This window comes from Sebastes fasciatus, chromosome 18 (assembly GCF_043250625.1).
Source record: "Sebastes fasciatus isolate fSebFas1 chromosome 18, fSebFas1.pri, whole genome shotgun sequence".
Lineage (NCBI taxonomy): Eukaryota > Metazoa > Chordata > Actinopteri > Perciformes > Sebastidae > Sebastes > Sebastes fasciatus.
In genome coordinates, this window is record NC_133812.1 from 15,650,579 (window position 1) to 15,667,050 (window position 16,472).

The window sequence follows — 16,472 nt, forward strand, 5'->3', positions numbered from 1 at the left end:
TCAAAAGTGTTCAGAGTGACGTGTTTATTAATGGCGATGGCTGCTGCATACGAGGGAACAGCAGCTCTGTGTGACGGCACGAGAGGAGAAATAACTTCATTACATGTCGTGACCCCCTCTTGATGTATAGGGATGTAGATATATCCTTTAGGCAGCCTGTCAAGGACTCTGCATTCATCAGGATGTAGATGGACGCTTTTTTTTTTTTGCAGCCGCTATTCAATCAAAACAACGAACGTGGCTTTCAGGCTGAACGCAGGCAGCAGAGAGGACTTCTTAGAATGAGTTTGTTTTATTGATCAAATGAAATTAACACACACACAGAGAGAGAGAGAAGAAGAAGAAGCAGTGCGTCTAATCATGGAGTGTGGGTCAGCCAGCATGTTTAATTTAATGGGCCTCATCGTAGCTTCACGAGGTCTCACATTGTGAACTTAATTCCTCTTCACCACGTTAATTTGCATTGTGTCAATTGACCGGAGCGCTTACTGTATCAGCTTGAGTCTCACTTGAAATTCAGCCCATGCCCTAATACCATTAGGCAAATGCAAAGTTGTGTCATTTACACATTTGGAAAAAAAAAAAAAGAGAGAGAGAGTGCGAGAGAGAAAAGCCAATTTGCGCCGGACAAGACTCGCTTGTGATTATCAGTGGATGTTATTACTGTGGAGAAGCAGACGTTTGAAGGTTATGTTTCTGGGCAGTAATTGAAATGCAAAATAACATTAGGATCGATGGCCATCTCTGTTTATTTATGAAATCAATATCGTAACTGTCCCTCATGAGTCCCCCTCTGATTCCCAATGACGGCTTAAGTCTCTGCTCGTTTATTCTTTCTCCCCCATAACCTCCTTCTTCTGTCTCTTTTTAAAAGGCAGTTAGGGGTGTGTTTGACTTTGCGGGGAGAGCAATTTCCTGGAGGTGGTGGACGTGTATGTAGATGGGGGTTGATACTCCAGGTAAGGAGACATCATCCATGTGGGAAATCTATGCAATCTCTCCTCGTGGCAGTGACATTGAAGAGGCCATATGCTGGAAGTTCTGTGTACGAGCGCGCGTGTGTGTGGGTGTGTGTGAGTGTGTGTGCGTGTGTGTGTGTGTGTGTGTGTTAGTTAGAGACTCCGAGAAGCAGAAACAAAGTATGCATGCAGTACAAACGTACTACTGGAACTTACAGAGTTGGTCAGAAGTGGTAACTTTAAAGTAAGAAAGTAAAAATGTTTTCAAAACAAAATTCATAAAGAGCGTAGAGATTCTTTCTACACTTTCGGGACACAAATTTGTAATAAATAAGTCTACTTACTAATTCTCAGAGGTTTCAACCATACCCCATGGCCTTCTTCAGCTATGGAACTTGATCAGGTAGCCGACCACAATAACACAAAATCACATTTTTCTAATTTTTTTAGGGTGATGGCATCATAAAATATGACAACAGACATTCAAAGCTTCATTAAAATACCTCAAAAGAAGGATGTTATTTTGCAAGATCAATATCCATGTTGTTGTGTGACGGTATGAACAGAATTATGACATTGAAGTCCGAGAAAATCTATTGATCGCGTGAACAAAAGTCATTATTTTATTGGTTGGTTTGTTTTTATCCGCATCCGAAATTCGCAGAAATGAAAACAGCTGCAGGAAACACGAAAGTTTAAGTTTCGGTTTCAGTGTGGATAGACTCATAGACATAGATAGGTTTGAATTTTTTAAATCACCGTGTGATTTATTCGCAGTAATTATTTGCGTTTTGTCTGAAAAGACCTTAAGAGCATTTAGAATGATTGCCGCAGAAAATTGACAAAGTCCTTCACAATAAAAGCACAAAACACAAACTTTAGCTTTAAATTTATTAGATCTTAAACTATTAGAAAATTACAGCTTTTTTGATAATCAATTAAGGAATTTAAGGATTTTTTAAACCAATTGAATATTTGGTGTTTGTCTTATTTTTCTATAATAACAAATAGAATATCTTTGAGTTTTGGACTGTTGTTTAGACAGAAAAAGACATATGAAGACGTCACTTTGGTCTCTGAGAACTTGTGATGGAGATTTTTTCACTATTTCCTGTAAAAATTATTTTCAGATTAATCAATCATTGCAGTCCTAAACTTAATTTTCCCTCTTGCAGCCAAGTGAAACATTGAATGCACACATACTTGAACATAAGATACATAAAGCCTAATAAAATACATAAAACAAATGCTGAAGGCACAACCTACCACAGAGAGGCAAGATATCATTTATATAGATATAATTTAGATAGAATACAATCTAAATTAGACCAGGAGTAACATTTATAAAAAGAGAAATTACCTCAATCCAAAATAGCCGGTAAATAAGTGAGTTTTTGTTTAAATGTCGATTGATTGAGGTAAACTATTCCACAGTTTAGAGGCAAATGCATCGTCTCATCCAGCAGACACTAAGAGAACTTAAGGAGGTATATGGACGCAACAATTCAGACTTGATAGATAGTAACTACAATTTTATAAGTAATATTTAAGTTGTTGGCTGAGATTTAGATGTGTTAACTGGAGCTGTAAGGTGGGAGCAGACAGCTAAAGACGTCGAAGACATGCACAGCTTGCAGATTTTAATAAACATGGTCGTTTCTATTGTAACAAATAACCTTAAAATGTGCTTTTAAAAATACATTTTGACGAATGTCTCCTCTCCGTAAACCGACTACATTATTCGCAGCGGCGCATAAATGCATTTAAATCTCAGAACGCACACATTTTTTGATGACCTTCATTTGTGCCAACGCTGTGTCACGCGCATGTTGTTGTTACTACTTAACACTCGGGCGACACACGCTACCCCATTTTCCCGCTCGCGTGACCATTCATTTCCCAGACACCGCCGGCCGCGGACTAACGGTGTAATCTATGTGTCAGGCAGGAAGGGGCACTCAGTTTAGAGCTGATAGAGTTTGCCCCAAACAAGGACAGCCTATCATAGAAAGATTAATGAACTAATTTCATGCATGGCTCCTTGCCTCTGTCCTTCTGCGCTTCCATGTTCCACTGTGTGTTCAGCACCGTGATTTACGCCGTGTTCCTCGCTACAAGCCTAACCCCGAGCTTAACAATAATATTTCCCCTCTGTGAGAAAATACATAGTAAAATATGGAGAGTTTTTAACCCTTCGCTCGTCGAGCCAAGGATAGCATGAGGTCATTGTGGAGAATTGCTTTGAATATGCATTTTCTTTTCTTTTTTGACTGCTGGTAAAAATTTATTGTGCAGAAATTCGGAAGGCTGGAAAACATATTTCATGGTTTAGAGAAGAGGTGGGTGAATTCAGGATTTATGTAGGGAAGCAGGGGATCTGCAGCACTGCCAGCATGAGGAGGCATGCCAAAATACACACACATACACACACATCAACATCTGAGATTTTAAGCTGCTCTGGTGGGACGTTTTCACACCCATCACACTTTGGCTCCAAAATAAAAATAATAATAAAAAAACAACAACAGTGGTCACTGACCTGAGCGTATACAGCCTCTCTGACAGCGTCTCGGTCATATTAAACATTACGGACAGCTCTAGTTTTAGCATGGAGTCATGTCTAGACGCTCTTTCTTTCAGTGCGCTGGACACACTGCAACCTGTGTCTGCTGCTCCGCGGCGTCCATTGTGGGACCGTCTGGGCCTCAAAGAACAGGCGAGCAGGGAATGGCAGGTGACCTTCACGTCTGTCTGATGAGTCCTGCTCGTCTGCTCGGTTTGTACCATTTTTTCTGCGCGGCGGAGCAAACACTACCCCATTAGATATGAGGTGCAATGCGTGTTTGAGTGTGTGTGTGTGTGTGTGTGTTGCCAAGGGAGCGGGCCAGGGTTGCGGAGAGTCGGGGCTGCGCTTAGAAAAACTCTCTTTATAATAAGAGGAAGAAACCAAATTATGAAACTATGAAGCTATTTCTGTCTGCACGAATTGGCGGCTCGTGCCATTATTTCATTTCGACAGATTTGAAAGGACCCATTAGAAATTTCCATTAAACCTAACAAAAAAACATCTCCCCAGCGTTACTGTGTGCTAAGTGGGGAGTGAACTACTTTTTACATATGCCACAATGTACTATTCCATAGGGAATCCCCCTATCTGGCTGCGATGATGTATTAACTGTTACCACGCCGCTCTCTCCAATTCCCTCAGATGGGAGAAAATATACCTTCCAATTGACTATAGGTGCATGCTGATTGCTAACAAGATTTAACGCCAGCCCTGTGAATCTTTTATAAACCGCAGTAGCCTCAGAATGAAGACTAACATAATGTTGTATCGCTCCATCTCGCACTATGTTAACAGTCCCGACTGATTAAAAATGCATAAGGAATGTCTGGGACCCGTAAGAGGAGGGTTTATTTTTTCATGCCTCATCTGGAACAGGAAGGAAGCAGAGGATCAATAGATCTGATCCTGGCCCAGGGGTGGAGGCTATCTCCTCCTCCTCCCCCTCCTCCTCCTCCTCCTCCTCCTCCTCCCTGCAACCGCTACCCGTTAGCAGTTAAAAGAGAGGTTTCATGTTGTCGGGGCCTGATGACTTCATGGCTTTATATAAACTCTTGAGGCAACAGAGGGGGGAAATACATTCCTAACCACCAACACCACATCTGAAAAGCGGGGCAGCAGCACCTGGCAGCGAAAGAAGAAGGCAACAAGTTCAGAGGTGTCTGGTCAGCATTAACTTCCTGTTAGTTTCAGACATTCTTAACATGGCTTTCCACTGTTCTCACCCACTATTTACAACTCACAAGCATGCGGGGCTCAAGTTGTGTAAGATCAGCACCGACTCTGACGGACAGAGCCAGCGGTTCCAACACAGATCCAGACCTCATTTCATGCTTTGTTTCAGAGGATGTTATTGAAGCTACTGCAAGTACAATAACAACCTAGAGAGGCCTTGAAGAGGAACTATTGTCCAACTGTAGCAGAAGTAGTCCTGCCGTGCACATACAAGTTCCCTTGTCTTGCCCAAAACTGCATGTGATTATCATAAAGTGGGCATGTCTGTAAAGGGGAGACTCGTGGGTACCCATTGAACCCATTTTCATTTACATATATTCGGGTCAGAGGTCAAGGGACCTCTTTGAAAATGGACATGACAGTTTTTCTTCGCCACATGTTTTTATTTAGCCTCCTATGTGGCAACCTAGTATGACATGATGGGTACCAATGGATTCTAGTTTCAAATGATAGCAGTATGATCACTCTAACTTTAAAACTGAGCCCACTACAACCTCTGAAAGTTTGATTGCGTTAAAGAAATTAGTGGCGTCAAAACGTATTTGCGGTTATTATCGTGTTAACTTTGACAGCCCTACTTCTTACATTCAACTTTACTTTACTTTCTTTAATGTACCTAAAGTAACACTTCCAACAGGTACAGACGATAGAAGGGTATTTTTGACAAGGGTCGGCATTAATATTCTGCCAATATCAAATGGATCGGAGGTAAATACATAACTTATTCCTCAACAAAAATCTTCATAAAGTTTATAAAGACATCACCGTTTTGTTTTTCTGATTGTTTTGCATGTTTTATGCAGCAATACAAGAATCCCTCCAGTAATTCTTTGTTTTTGATCACATTTTATCATATTTGGTCATTATTTGGCAACATTTGCTTTTTGTCTCTAAGTCTGTCGGTGTACATAAGCAACATATTCCAATAATTCTGCCTTTTCCCACATCTTTATAATGAAATTTGGAATCGGGGAACTTAATCCCAGGTCAGTGCCTCTTCCTCAGCCTCTCCAACCTCTCACTTAAGTCCACCGTAACCCGGCACCGTCCTTTGGCAAACTAACCGGGACTATTGATTGGGTCATGTATTACCCATGATCCTCCATATGCTGAGTGTAACACCTCTCTCTCTGTCCATTAACAGCCTTCTGAAGTTTCATTCATTCATTTACTTCTGGCAGCCGACCAATTGTGGGCATTGTTTGCAAGATGTATGGGGCATCTGTTGATGTGGTCGTTAGTTACCATTTCGCCTGAGAGAAATAAGCTGCTGCAGTATATCACTTGGCATTCCAACACATAAATGGTTGTGTCTGTAACGTAATCTATCAAACTCAGACGGACCGGCGCGCTCCATCACAGCTGATGAATCTCTCGCCGAATGATCAGGAGATGATGGAAGAAAGCAACGCTCAGTGCATCTTGTCAGACTTGTTAGCGGTGATAATTTCACTGATACTGCAGTTTTCTGATCTATATTTACTATCATGTAAGAGTCTTTGTGTCTCAGTTCTCTGGAAAGTAAAGTGAGATAAACAGGCTCTGTTTCCATATCGCTGATGTTGTTTGAAACCCCTGTTCCTCCAGTTTCTTTTTTATTTAATTGAAAGATTATATGTTCTCTGACTATTGCAGAATTAAATAGATATTTTTAAAGATATTCTGTTATCAGCCAAGAATAATAATTCTTCTCAATTCCTGAATTGGCTCAGTTGCTCCCCAGTTTGCACTATATTTTCTGGGGGCGTATGAAAATATCGAAAATATATCGATATTATGATTTGCGATACTGTATCGATTCTCAAAAGTTGTAAAAGGTAAAAATAATTGTACTCAGATTTAATGCATATTACGTGTTCTTTATACTGACAGTTTTCTTAAAATTTGATTTAAAAATTGCAATATATCGCCTTGCTATATCGCGATATATTGAATCGTAACCCCTGTATCATGATATGTATCGTATCACCAGATTCTCGCCAATACACAGCGCTAATATTTTCTGTAAATTCAATTAAAACTGACCCCAGCTCTCTCCTTGTGTCTGTTTCTCCAGGTTGCTAACCAGAATGCCCTCTGAGGACCGACATCTCTCCTCCAGCTGTGGTTCCTACGTCAAAACCGAGCCCTCCAGTCCGTCCTCCTCGCTAGTAGACACCGGCAGTCACCACAGTCCCAGCGGCAACTCTGACGCCAGCGGCGGCTACATTAACGGCAACAGCAGACACTCGCACGCCCTGGACTCCCCGCCAATGTTCAACCCGGGCATGCTGGGAGGCGGCGCGGCGTGCCTACGTCGCTACGAGGAGTGCTCCGGCGTCGTGGTGGACGACTCGCCGATCAAGTGCGAGTACATGCTCAATGCCATTCCCAAGAGGCTGTGCCTGGTGTGCGGTGACATTGCCTCGGGGTACCACTACGGCGTGGCTTCCTGCGAGGCCTGCAAAGCCTTTTTCAAAAGGACGATACAAGGTATTTCCCAAGGTATACTGTAACGCCTGTGTGCTATTTTTTCTTGATGATTCAAAATACTGTTTATGTGCTTTACCATGACAATTGTAATTGCCAGGAAAACATATTGACCTGATGAGGAATCCATTGTTATGTGTTCCTCAGTGCTGCTATCCAACCGTCTGCTCTTGTGGGACTAATACGAGGTAGTGATTACGAGCGTCTACAGCAGGCATTAGGCCCAGACTGTAAATCTGCTCTGGGGTTGTGATTTTTTTATGCGTTTGCATGTGAATCGTACGCCTGGCATCGACTCTGCCATGTGTGGGAGCTGCTCCAGAATAATCACTTGGACAGAGATAATGTGCTGCAAACTGAGACTCAGAGTTTTGAATTTTATCTGCAGGATTTGTCTGTAGACATGGAGCTAGACTGCAGGTTAGTGAGGCCTTGGCATTGATGAGGAGGTAAATTTGAATTACTGAAGCAATACAAAAACATCTTCTTCATTCCCCTTTTTTATTGGTAGTTGGCAAAAATCATAATAGTGCATTACTGCCAATAAATGTGGCTGATTTAAAGGAGAGACATGTAATATATTTACAGTAATAAATCATAAAATGACCATGATATGTCATCAGAGATTAAGGAAACAGGCTGAATTGAAATACTGGCTTCTCCGACAACATTGCTACAGCCAGTATGTTTTCCTTTGAAATTTCCATTCCGGCCCGAAACGTCTGTTTTTGTTTTGGCCGGTGTGATCCCATCCATTGCCCATTTTGACACAGCGTTGCCACATATGAAACAAACTGGCACACAAACACAGCGTTCTGCAGTCATGGAAGCAAGCTAACGAACTGGACCAACAGAGATAACGTTAACATTAGATTATACCCGAACTGAAAAGCCTCAGCACATCTCTCTGTGGTCCGTGTGCAGCTGGGTTATAAAGGCCAGAGGCGAACGTGGTCGTGTCTAAAAGGTAACCCTCAAATTGCAAAAATTTGCGCTAACTGCTATCAGTCACACCGGAGGAGCGGACGAGCCACGGCTCCAATGTTTTGAATTTGGACTGCTGTTACTCATTTTAAACGCTGGCTGTTCGTGCTACGTATTGTTCCTTTAATAAACATAGCTGGTTACTTTACTAGTAATCACTTTTAGTGTTTCACTGTAGCCGAACACACTTTACAGATATTTTTATCCGACACAAATATATAAAATAGTGACTTCACGACAGTGATAATGTTTCCTGTGTTGTCTAACAGTATTACCCTTACACTACCTTCTTCTGCACAGATATCATGAACTCAATGGTTTGTATTTTTGCAGAAAACGATTTAAATGTCAGTGAAAACAACAACATGATGTGTGACCGGCTGTATTGACATACAACATAAGCAATCACTAAAAAAAGTGGAGACAACGAAAATGTGTCTTCTTAATCGCGTTGCTGCTAGATGGATGTTTAAGAAAGGTTGACAGATGGACGGCATACAACAACAACAACATTGTCTTAAAGTCACTTACCGTCCTCTGGCTGATTTAACCTACCAGATTAGTGGCTGAAGTCAGTGTGTTGAAGGTATTCATTCAACATGTAAGGGATAAGTGGCGATGCAAGACCCTCCGCATCGCCCTGTCGGGGTTTATTTCGCAACAATGACCCACTAGCTGTGCATTATCCCGCTTATTACACGGCTGCTTACTTAAGAAATCAATAATTTGACACAAAAACAGTCCTCCAGAGTCCGAGTTCAGAACTGCATCCATAGCAACGTTCTGTTATACATATCAGTGGTCTGCTATAAAGAAATAACAGACCATAGAACGCCGTGACTGACCAATCGGGGATTCAACAAAGCTGTATAATAAGTTGCGTATAAGAATATTGCTGATAAAACAAACCAGTTAGACTGTAGATGGCAGATTTCAACCAACTGAGTACCCCTCCGCTCACTCCTCCCTTTCCAAGACTGCGGTAACGTGAGCCGCCAAGTATATAACCTTGGTAACGCCGTTCGCCTTGCTCAGAGGCCATCCTTACCATAATAACACTACTTTAGGAGCAACGGAAGTCAGACGGCCGCTAGCGGTACCACGATTTTCCACTCTGCGGCTCACGTTACCGCAGTTTCACAGGCGTGTCGGAGAACTACGGTGGCCTTCATGTGACGTAAAAAACGCAAAAGGCTCTCTCTAGAGCCAGTGTTCGGAGGACCCGCTCCCTATGTAGATATAAACGCTCATTCTAAGCTAACAAAAACACAACAACTCTTAGTTTCAGGTGATTACACACAAATGAAAACATAGTGATGAATATTATATTACGTTTCTGCCAATAGATACCCTGAAATTTGATGTGCTGTTCCTTTAAACGCTGCATGTGTCTCAGTCTGACCAGCAACACAGTGAAGGACTGTAAATAGTGTTCATGCGTGACTTTGTGTTGTCGTGCAAAGATCCCCCCTCTTCTTCTTCTTCCTCTTCCTCTCGCTCTCCTTCGTGGAGGACAGGCCCATAATGAACCTAATCTGTCCGTCATTCGTCCTGAGCCGCGGGAGTTTCAGTCAATAACAATCAGTGTTGGGTGACTGTAATTAAGAAGCAGGCATTTCATTGGGAGAAAGTGGAGAGAGGAGGGAGGGAGGTGTGGATCTGTTCTTTGCCCCCGGGCCCCTCCAGCCCCACACCCAAGGGGGAGGAGACGGGGGCCAATTAGAAGCTCAGGCACGTGTTATCGGGGCAATAACAGAGGACGGGGAGAGAGGAGAGGAGACGCTGAGGAGTCCTCCAAATAAAAGGCAGAGGGACAAGGGACAGGGGACGTGGTCACTCAGTGAAAGGAGAAGCCGCTTTAATGGAATGGTAATCAGGAAGGGGGGTCCCGGCCTCGGTAAAGGAGGAGGACAAGGAGAGGTCCAGCTTGAGTGGAGATGAGTGCGTGGATAATAGCATGGCATAATAATATATCAAAATTTAGAGGGAAAATAAGAGAGGTTAAGGAAGGATATTAGAGTGGCTGAAATGTCCTTTGAGAAATAAAGGTGGACACAAGACCTGATTAACTAAGAGGGTATGCCGACAGTGAGCTTTTAGAGGTAGGCAATTTAAGACTATTGTGGACCCCTAATGCAACCCCCCCCCCGACCCCCTCACATACACACATAATCATGAACACACACACACACAGGTTATTTTTGATCCATTCAGGTATGAAATGTTTCCTTTAATAATGGAAGCTACTTTTCCCATTCCCTTTGTGGAAGATTTTGAGGGGCACTAGTGGATACATTTCACACTCAGGACTGGAACAAATGGTGGACATTAGATAAAGTGCACTATATATATTAAATAGGAAGTGATTTATGTACAATACTAGATATTTAAAACGAAAAAATGAAGCATAAAATCTTTAGAAACATTTATGTTTGCTCTCTGTGAAGTTAATTGACATTGGCATTTCAAGATAGATTGATTGACGTCCTTCAGCACAAAGATTATAAAATGTACTATACTGTATAGTGATTGTCGTAGCGCTGTTGTTCCAGTACTTTACATTCATTTCTTGTAATATGCAAGAAATATTCTACCATTTTTTACCAACACGAAATTATGCCTCAGTCATCAGTCAAACTGTGACTATAAAATACCAACTTTACTAAAAGAAAATGCCTTTTCAAAGAATTAATACATCTTTTTAAAAATATATTGAATCGTAACCTCTGTATCATGATACGTATTGTCTCGCCAGATTCTTGCCAAAACACAACCTTAATCAACAATACCCTAAAATGAAAATCAAGCATTCTTTTACTATGAATACTTATCTGTGTACTTTCACTGTCACTTATGTGTGTGAACACAGTACTTATTCAAAACCTGTTTAGAATAAGTTGTAGTATTGAATTGGGACAAAATCTTTGAATTGTTTGTTGTATTTAAACTGCACAAACAGTATAATATAATAATTAGTATATAGAGTACATGCTGTATACAATTAGTTTACAGCATGTGTCTCTACACATGAGCGCTGCGCTCAGCTGTACTCAGTTTAAAAGACTTCACCCACCCTGAAAGCAGCAGCAGCCTCTGCCAGCGTGCTGGCATGGTGCCCCGGGCCCCTCACTGTGCATGTGACCCTGCTGGCACCATCGATGCCAGGGATCCTGACAAATGTTGGCACCTTCTCCTTGACCAACAGGGGATTGTGAGTGTGTGTGTGTGTGTTGTGGGGGGGATGGGGGTGAGAGGGGGAGGCCGCTCTGGCAGAACTGCAAACTGATAACACCTGGTTTGCTGTTTTTAGGTACCATTAATACATCGCTGGACTTAGGGGGCATTGTTTAAACACTCAATCAAAGGATTTGGATACTTGGGAAAGAGGATTTGTCATTGGACTCTTGGAGTCGACTTTTGAAGTGGCCACGTAATGATCCCGTAAAAAAAACTGTTAACCGGAACCTGGTGAGAAAAACAGGCAGCGGTTACATGGCAGCAGATTCAATATGTCTGCATTTCTGGCTTTTTTTGGACTCGAGTGATTAAATTGCATAGGAAATATTTCCATAGTGAGCCAACAAACGTCGAGACGGACTTGAATAATACATCGAGCTTTGCTACATGATACGGGAGCCTTAGATCGGCGGGTCTAACAGCAGCTCTTGGTCTTTACCGGAGGGCATTATGCAGAGCGCTCGGCGGCCGTGCGTCCATCTCTTAGCCCTTGTGTTGTTGAGGGAGGGCAGCTTTCCCATCATCCTTTCGGTGAAGAAGGATGGGCTGGAAGGGGTCGTGGCGAGCGCTGCAGAGAGGACGCTCTGCATTAATGAAGCTAATTTATCTGAGAATCAAAATGGGGGTGGGACTCTGGGGCGGGGAGGTGCTTTTTACATGTCCCATCAAAATACCACTAAACCCTCCTCTCCTTCAGGAGTGTCACACGGGGTCACCTTGGGACAGGTGTGTGTATGTGTATGTGTGTGTGTACGCACACACATGTCTTTTACTGTCTTCCTGTGCCTGTTGTTTACCATTTCTGATTTGATCTCCTTTTTCTATCCAGTAAATCTAAAACAAATTCATCCTAATGTTCTGACGTGCACCTTTTGTGCTCACAGAATTATTGACTTTGTTTTTCTGATCCTCTACAGGGAATATCGAGTACAGCTGTCCGGCCACCAATGAATGTGAGATCACCAAAAGGAGACGCAAGTCGTGCCAGGCCTGCCGCTTCATGAAATGTCTTAAAGTTGGCATGTTAAAAGAAGGTGAGTACTGGTTTTATTACCTGGTCATTTTTGTTTGTTTTTCTCATTACTTAATTCCACTCTATTACACCACTTTGTTGAATACTCAATTCGGATTGGTCAATCATGGCGTTCTACGGTCTGTTATTTCTTTGTAGCAGACCGTCGCTATGAATAACAGACCGTTGCTATGGATGCAGTTCTGATGTCGGACTGTTTTTGTGTCAAATTATTGATTTCTTAAGTAAGTAGCCGTGTAATAAGCAGGATAATGTACAGCTAGAGGGTCGATGCAGCACCCCGACGCATTATTTTACAACAATGACCGGCTCGCTGTACACTATGCCTTACTTAGATACCATTTAAGAGATATAGGGCTGAAACAGACAGTTGAATAACTGATTCATCGATCAACAGAAATGCGGTCTGCAACCTAAACGTTTAGGCCAAATATAAAAAATTGACAAAAATGATCTGGTTCCAGCTTAGTATTGAAGTATTGTTGCTTTTCTCTGTTATATCATCATTTAAACAAACATTTGGAAGAATTCACCGTGGGCACCGTGATGCTTTAAAGATGAATTAATCATTAATTGAAATAATTTTTATCTGCAACCCTGGTGAGATTTTAAAAGGGGCTTATTGGTCTCAACAATTCAAGAAAATAATGATAAAAGTAGCATTAAAAAGCAAAGAAATACTTTGCTGTCAAGAGGTAGTCTTACTTCCATTATTCTGATTTCGGTGTTTTATTATAATTTTAATTTAAACAATTAAGCTCTCCTGTATGGAACCAAAAAGCCTTAGTTTTTTAAAACAAGTGTGTTTTTTATCTCATGAAGAGTTGATAAAGTAAAGGTTTTAACCTAAAAGCTAACAAACAAAGGCATGTTGTTTAGGGTTATGTAGATTGGAATGAAGAAATCTCCGTCATGGGTTTTAGGAGTAAATGTCAAAATGTTGAACATAGTAGTCTCGTGCTAGTGAAGCTAATACGCTCTTACTGGGGTCTAGAAGAAGGGTCATTGATCAGATAGTAAAGATGGCCTCCGGGAAACACCAGTGACATCACCCACAAGCCTTACTCAACCCTCCTCACACGCAGTCTCTGCGTTTAATTCAGACGGGTGGAAAAAGCTGCTGAGTTGGATGTTCCACCAAGACTGAGTTAGAAGTGTAACAGTACTCCTGAAAAGCACAGGCTGTTCCCCGGAGACTTCCCTCTCCCCTGGGCTCTGGGTGTCTCTCTCTCTCTCTCTCTCTCCCTCCCTCACCCTCTCTCTGTCTGTCTGTCTCCCTTCCCCTCTCTTGCCTGGCGTATTGATCCGCTAAATGCTTTCCGAACATCCCACCTCACTTCCTGCATGTGTTGTTTCTCCTCCAGAGAGAGACCTTTGGGAGTACAGAGGGAAAATCTAGCCGATAGATTTTTCTTTTTCTTTTTTTTTTTTTCAAAGGAAAGAGGTTTTTTTTGTGTTTGTATTTTTTTGCATTTGTGTGTTTAGCTAGAATATCTATTCCAGACTGATGCATATGGTTACGCTTTTGTAGAGAGTATTATAATACCTAGTGCTGAATTGGGACTTCACGGTACATCATTTTTGGACAGATTTTTATGCAATTAGACCGAAAAAATACCTTATGTTATGAAAATATTACCCCTTTTTAAGGATTTTTTTGTCTGTCACACCAAAATATATTAAAAATAAGCCCCCGCACACTGTCAACAACGGTTAAGGTAACTAAACAAAAGAAGGTCATTGTACTGAAATGTGGCTTTTTGATAAATTTGTATTTTATTTTTTATATTTATTTTGTTACGCCACAGACAGAATAGTACTGTAATACTGTGGGTTGTATTCAAAGATTTATAAAAACACTGAAACAGTCCATTATTTTAAAATCAAAGACAGAGTACCTCTCCATTCACCGTGTTGGGTTGGTGCTCTGTATCATTGCTGTTACAAGGAAACTTTAATATTTCAAGGGTTTTCCTGCATAAAGGAATTTTTCGTGCCCCTGCTAAAGGAAAATATTTTTTAATCAGTTTTGTTAATTGAGGGTTCATTAACTTAAGCATAATATACATTTTTGTTAATGAAATGGTCAGAAATAACAGGAAAAATGCATAGATTTCTGTCAAATAAGGTAACACAGACTCATTGCCTTTACTGTATGTGGACCGATCATGCTTTGATTTGATGAACTTTTTATCATTGTGGCAGTATAACTCTCAAACACTAGTGAAGGCGGCGGTGCAAGAAAAGGAGTATTATGTGTAATTTATTTGTTGAATTCCATGTCATGTATTTTATTGGCGCACATTTCATTCCTCAAGTTTTAGTCACTTTAGATCAGGGGTTTTCAAACTGTGAAGCGCGGATTGAGATACGTGAGCCAAAGATACTGTGTGAGGTGAAAGGGACGGGTGGATGCAGGCGTTATAGTTTGATTGTCAGCAGTTGGAGCTGCAGCAGTGGCTGTGACACACAACTCATGTTATGGTTAAGGTACTTTAAAACCCTTAGCGCTTGTACTCTTCTGATAGTAAATTGAATATCTTTGGGTTCTTTGGTTGGTTAGACAAAACAAGACATTTGACGATGTCTAGGGCTGCAACTAACGATTATTATTGTTGATTAATCTGTGATTGATTAATTAATTAGTTGTTTGATCTATAAAATGTCAAAATTGTGAAAAATCAGTGTTTCCCAAAGCCCAAGATGACATCCTGAAATGTTTTGTTTTGTCCACAACTCAAAGATATTTAGTTTACTGTCATAGAGGAGTAAAGAAACCAGAACATATTCACATTTAAGAAGCTGGAATCAGAGAATCTTTACTTTTTTTTTTTTTCCCCCTTAAAAAAATTACTTAAACAGATTAATCGATTATCAAAATAGTTGGTGATAAATTTTATAGTTGACAACTAATCGTTTAATTGTTGCAGCTCTATAACGTTTTATCCCAGTTTGAAGATGGATTAAACAGGTTAAGCTCTGGAGTTTAGCCCACTTCCATCCGCACTGATTGTATTATAATATTCTAATATTAAAAGGAGCGTTCATAGACTCAACTTAGAGACACAACAGTCGTACGTTTCCTAAAATAAACCATGGTCGTACAGTTTTGTTGTGTTCTGCCAGCAGCAAACACAACTCCTAATAGAAGCCAGCAGCAGTTAACTGCAATCTGTGCTGGTAACACAAGATTGTATGTCAGGCTCTTGGTTCTCTGCCACGAATACAACTTCACCATGTACTGACGTGGCTGTGTTTGTTCATCTCAGAATGAAGGGTCATCCATTGTATTGCCATTACAACCCTATTTATACATGCGCCCACGCTTGATGTCTTCATCCCGGCCCAAATATCTCACACCGAGGCTTTGACTCTCCGCCAGAAAAAACAAAGTTGCTTCAGAAATAAAGCTGAAACTATTAGCGGGTGCTTAGAGGAAAAACGATGGGGTATTGTCTGTGGCGGGCCGAGCTAAGCCGTTGATGTGGACGGTCAGCTTGTGTGTGTGTGAGGGGGGAATCTGCAGCCTCCACCGCCTGCTGATCCTGAGACGCGGCATCACAGCCACCGCGACATGTGGCACAGTAGGTGATTCTCTGAAAGTGATGGCATTCAATTAAAAGGAAAAAGGACATTTAATCGTGGCATAGTGCCGTGGCGTGGCCTCTCACAGACGTGGGGGGGCTTTGATCACGGAATCAGTCGGGGACAGCGGCTTGCCCTACTTCATGTAATGAGATCACCATGTAACAAGTGGCCAAAGGGCTGGTCATGGAAAAGGAATAATCACATAGTGTAATATGAATGCAAGTGTCATGTAAGAAGCTTACCACCAACATCTATTTTAAAATCTTATATTCTACAGCTATTACCTTACAAATATTAACATTTTTAGAGTTATTTCTTCATGAATTCTTATTACCATTGCAATCCCAAAGTTACGTTTTCACTTGTTACAGTGCGGCAGTATCATCTGAAATGCTTCCACACA

General features: G+C 41.4%; 1 protein-coding gene across 8 annotated transcripts in view; it reads left to right on the forward strand.

Moving 5' to 3' along the window:
- LOC141755984 (steroid hormone receptor ERR2-like) overlaps window positions 1–16,472 on the forward strand; it is a 110,623-nt gene that overhangs the window by 70,490 nt on the left and 23,661 nt on the right. For 7 of the 8 annotated variants that reach the window (XM_074615382.1, XM_074615383.1, XM_074615386.1 and 4 more), the window contains 2 exons: window positions 6,815–7,242; window positions 12,366–12,482. In XM_074615382.1, coding sequence (XP_074471483.1) covers window positions 6,815–7,242; window positions 12,366–12,482 — 545 coding nt within the window. The remainder of the gene's footprint in view (window positions 1–6,814; window positions 7,243–12,365; window positions 12,483–16,472) is intronic. The other variant, XM_074615381.1, reaches the window with a different exon arrangement.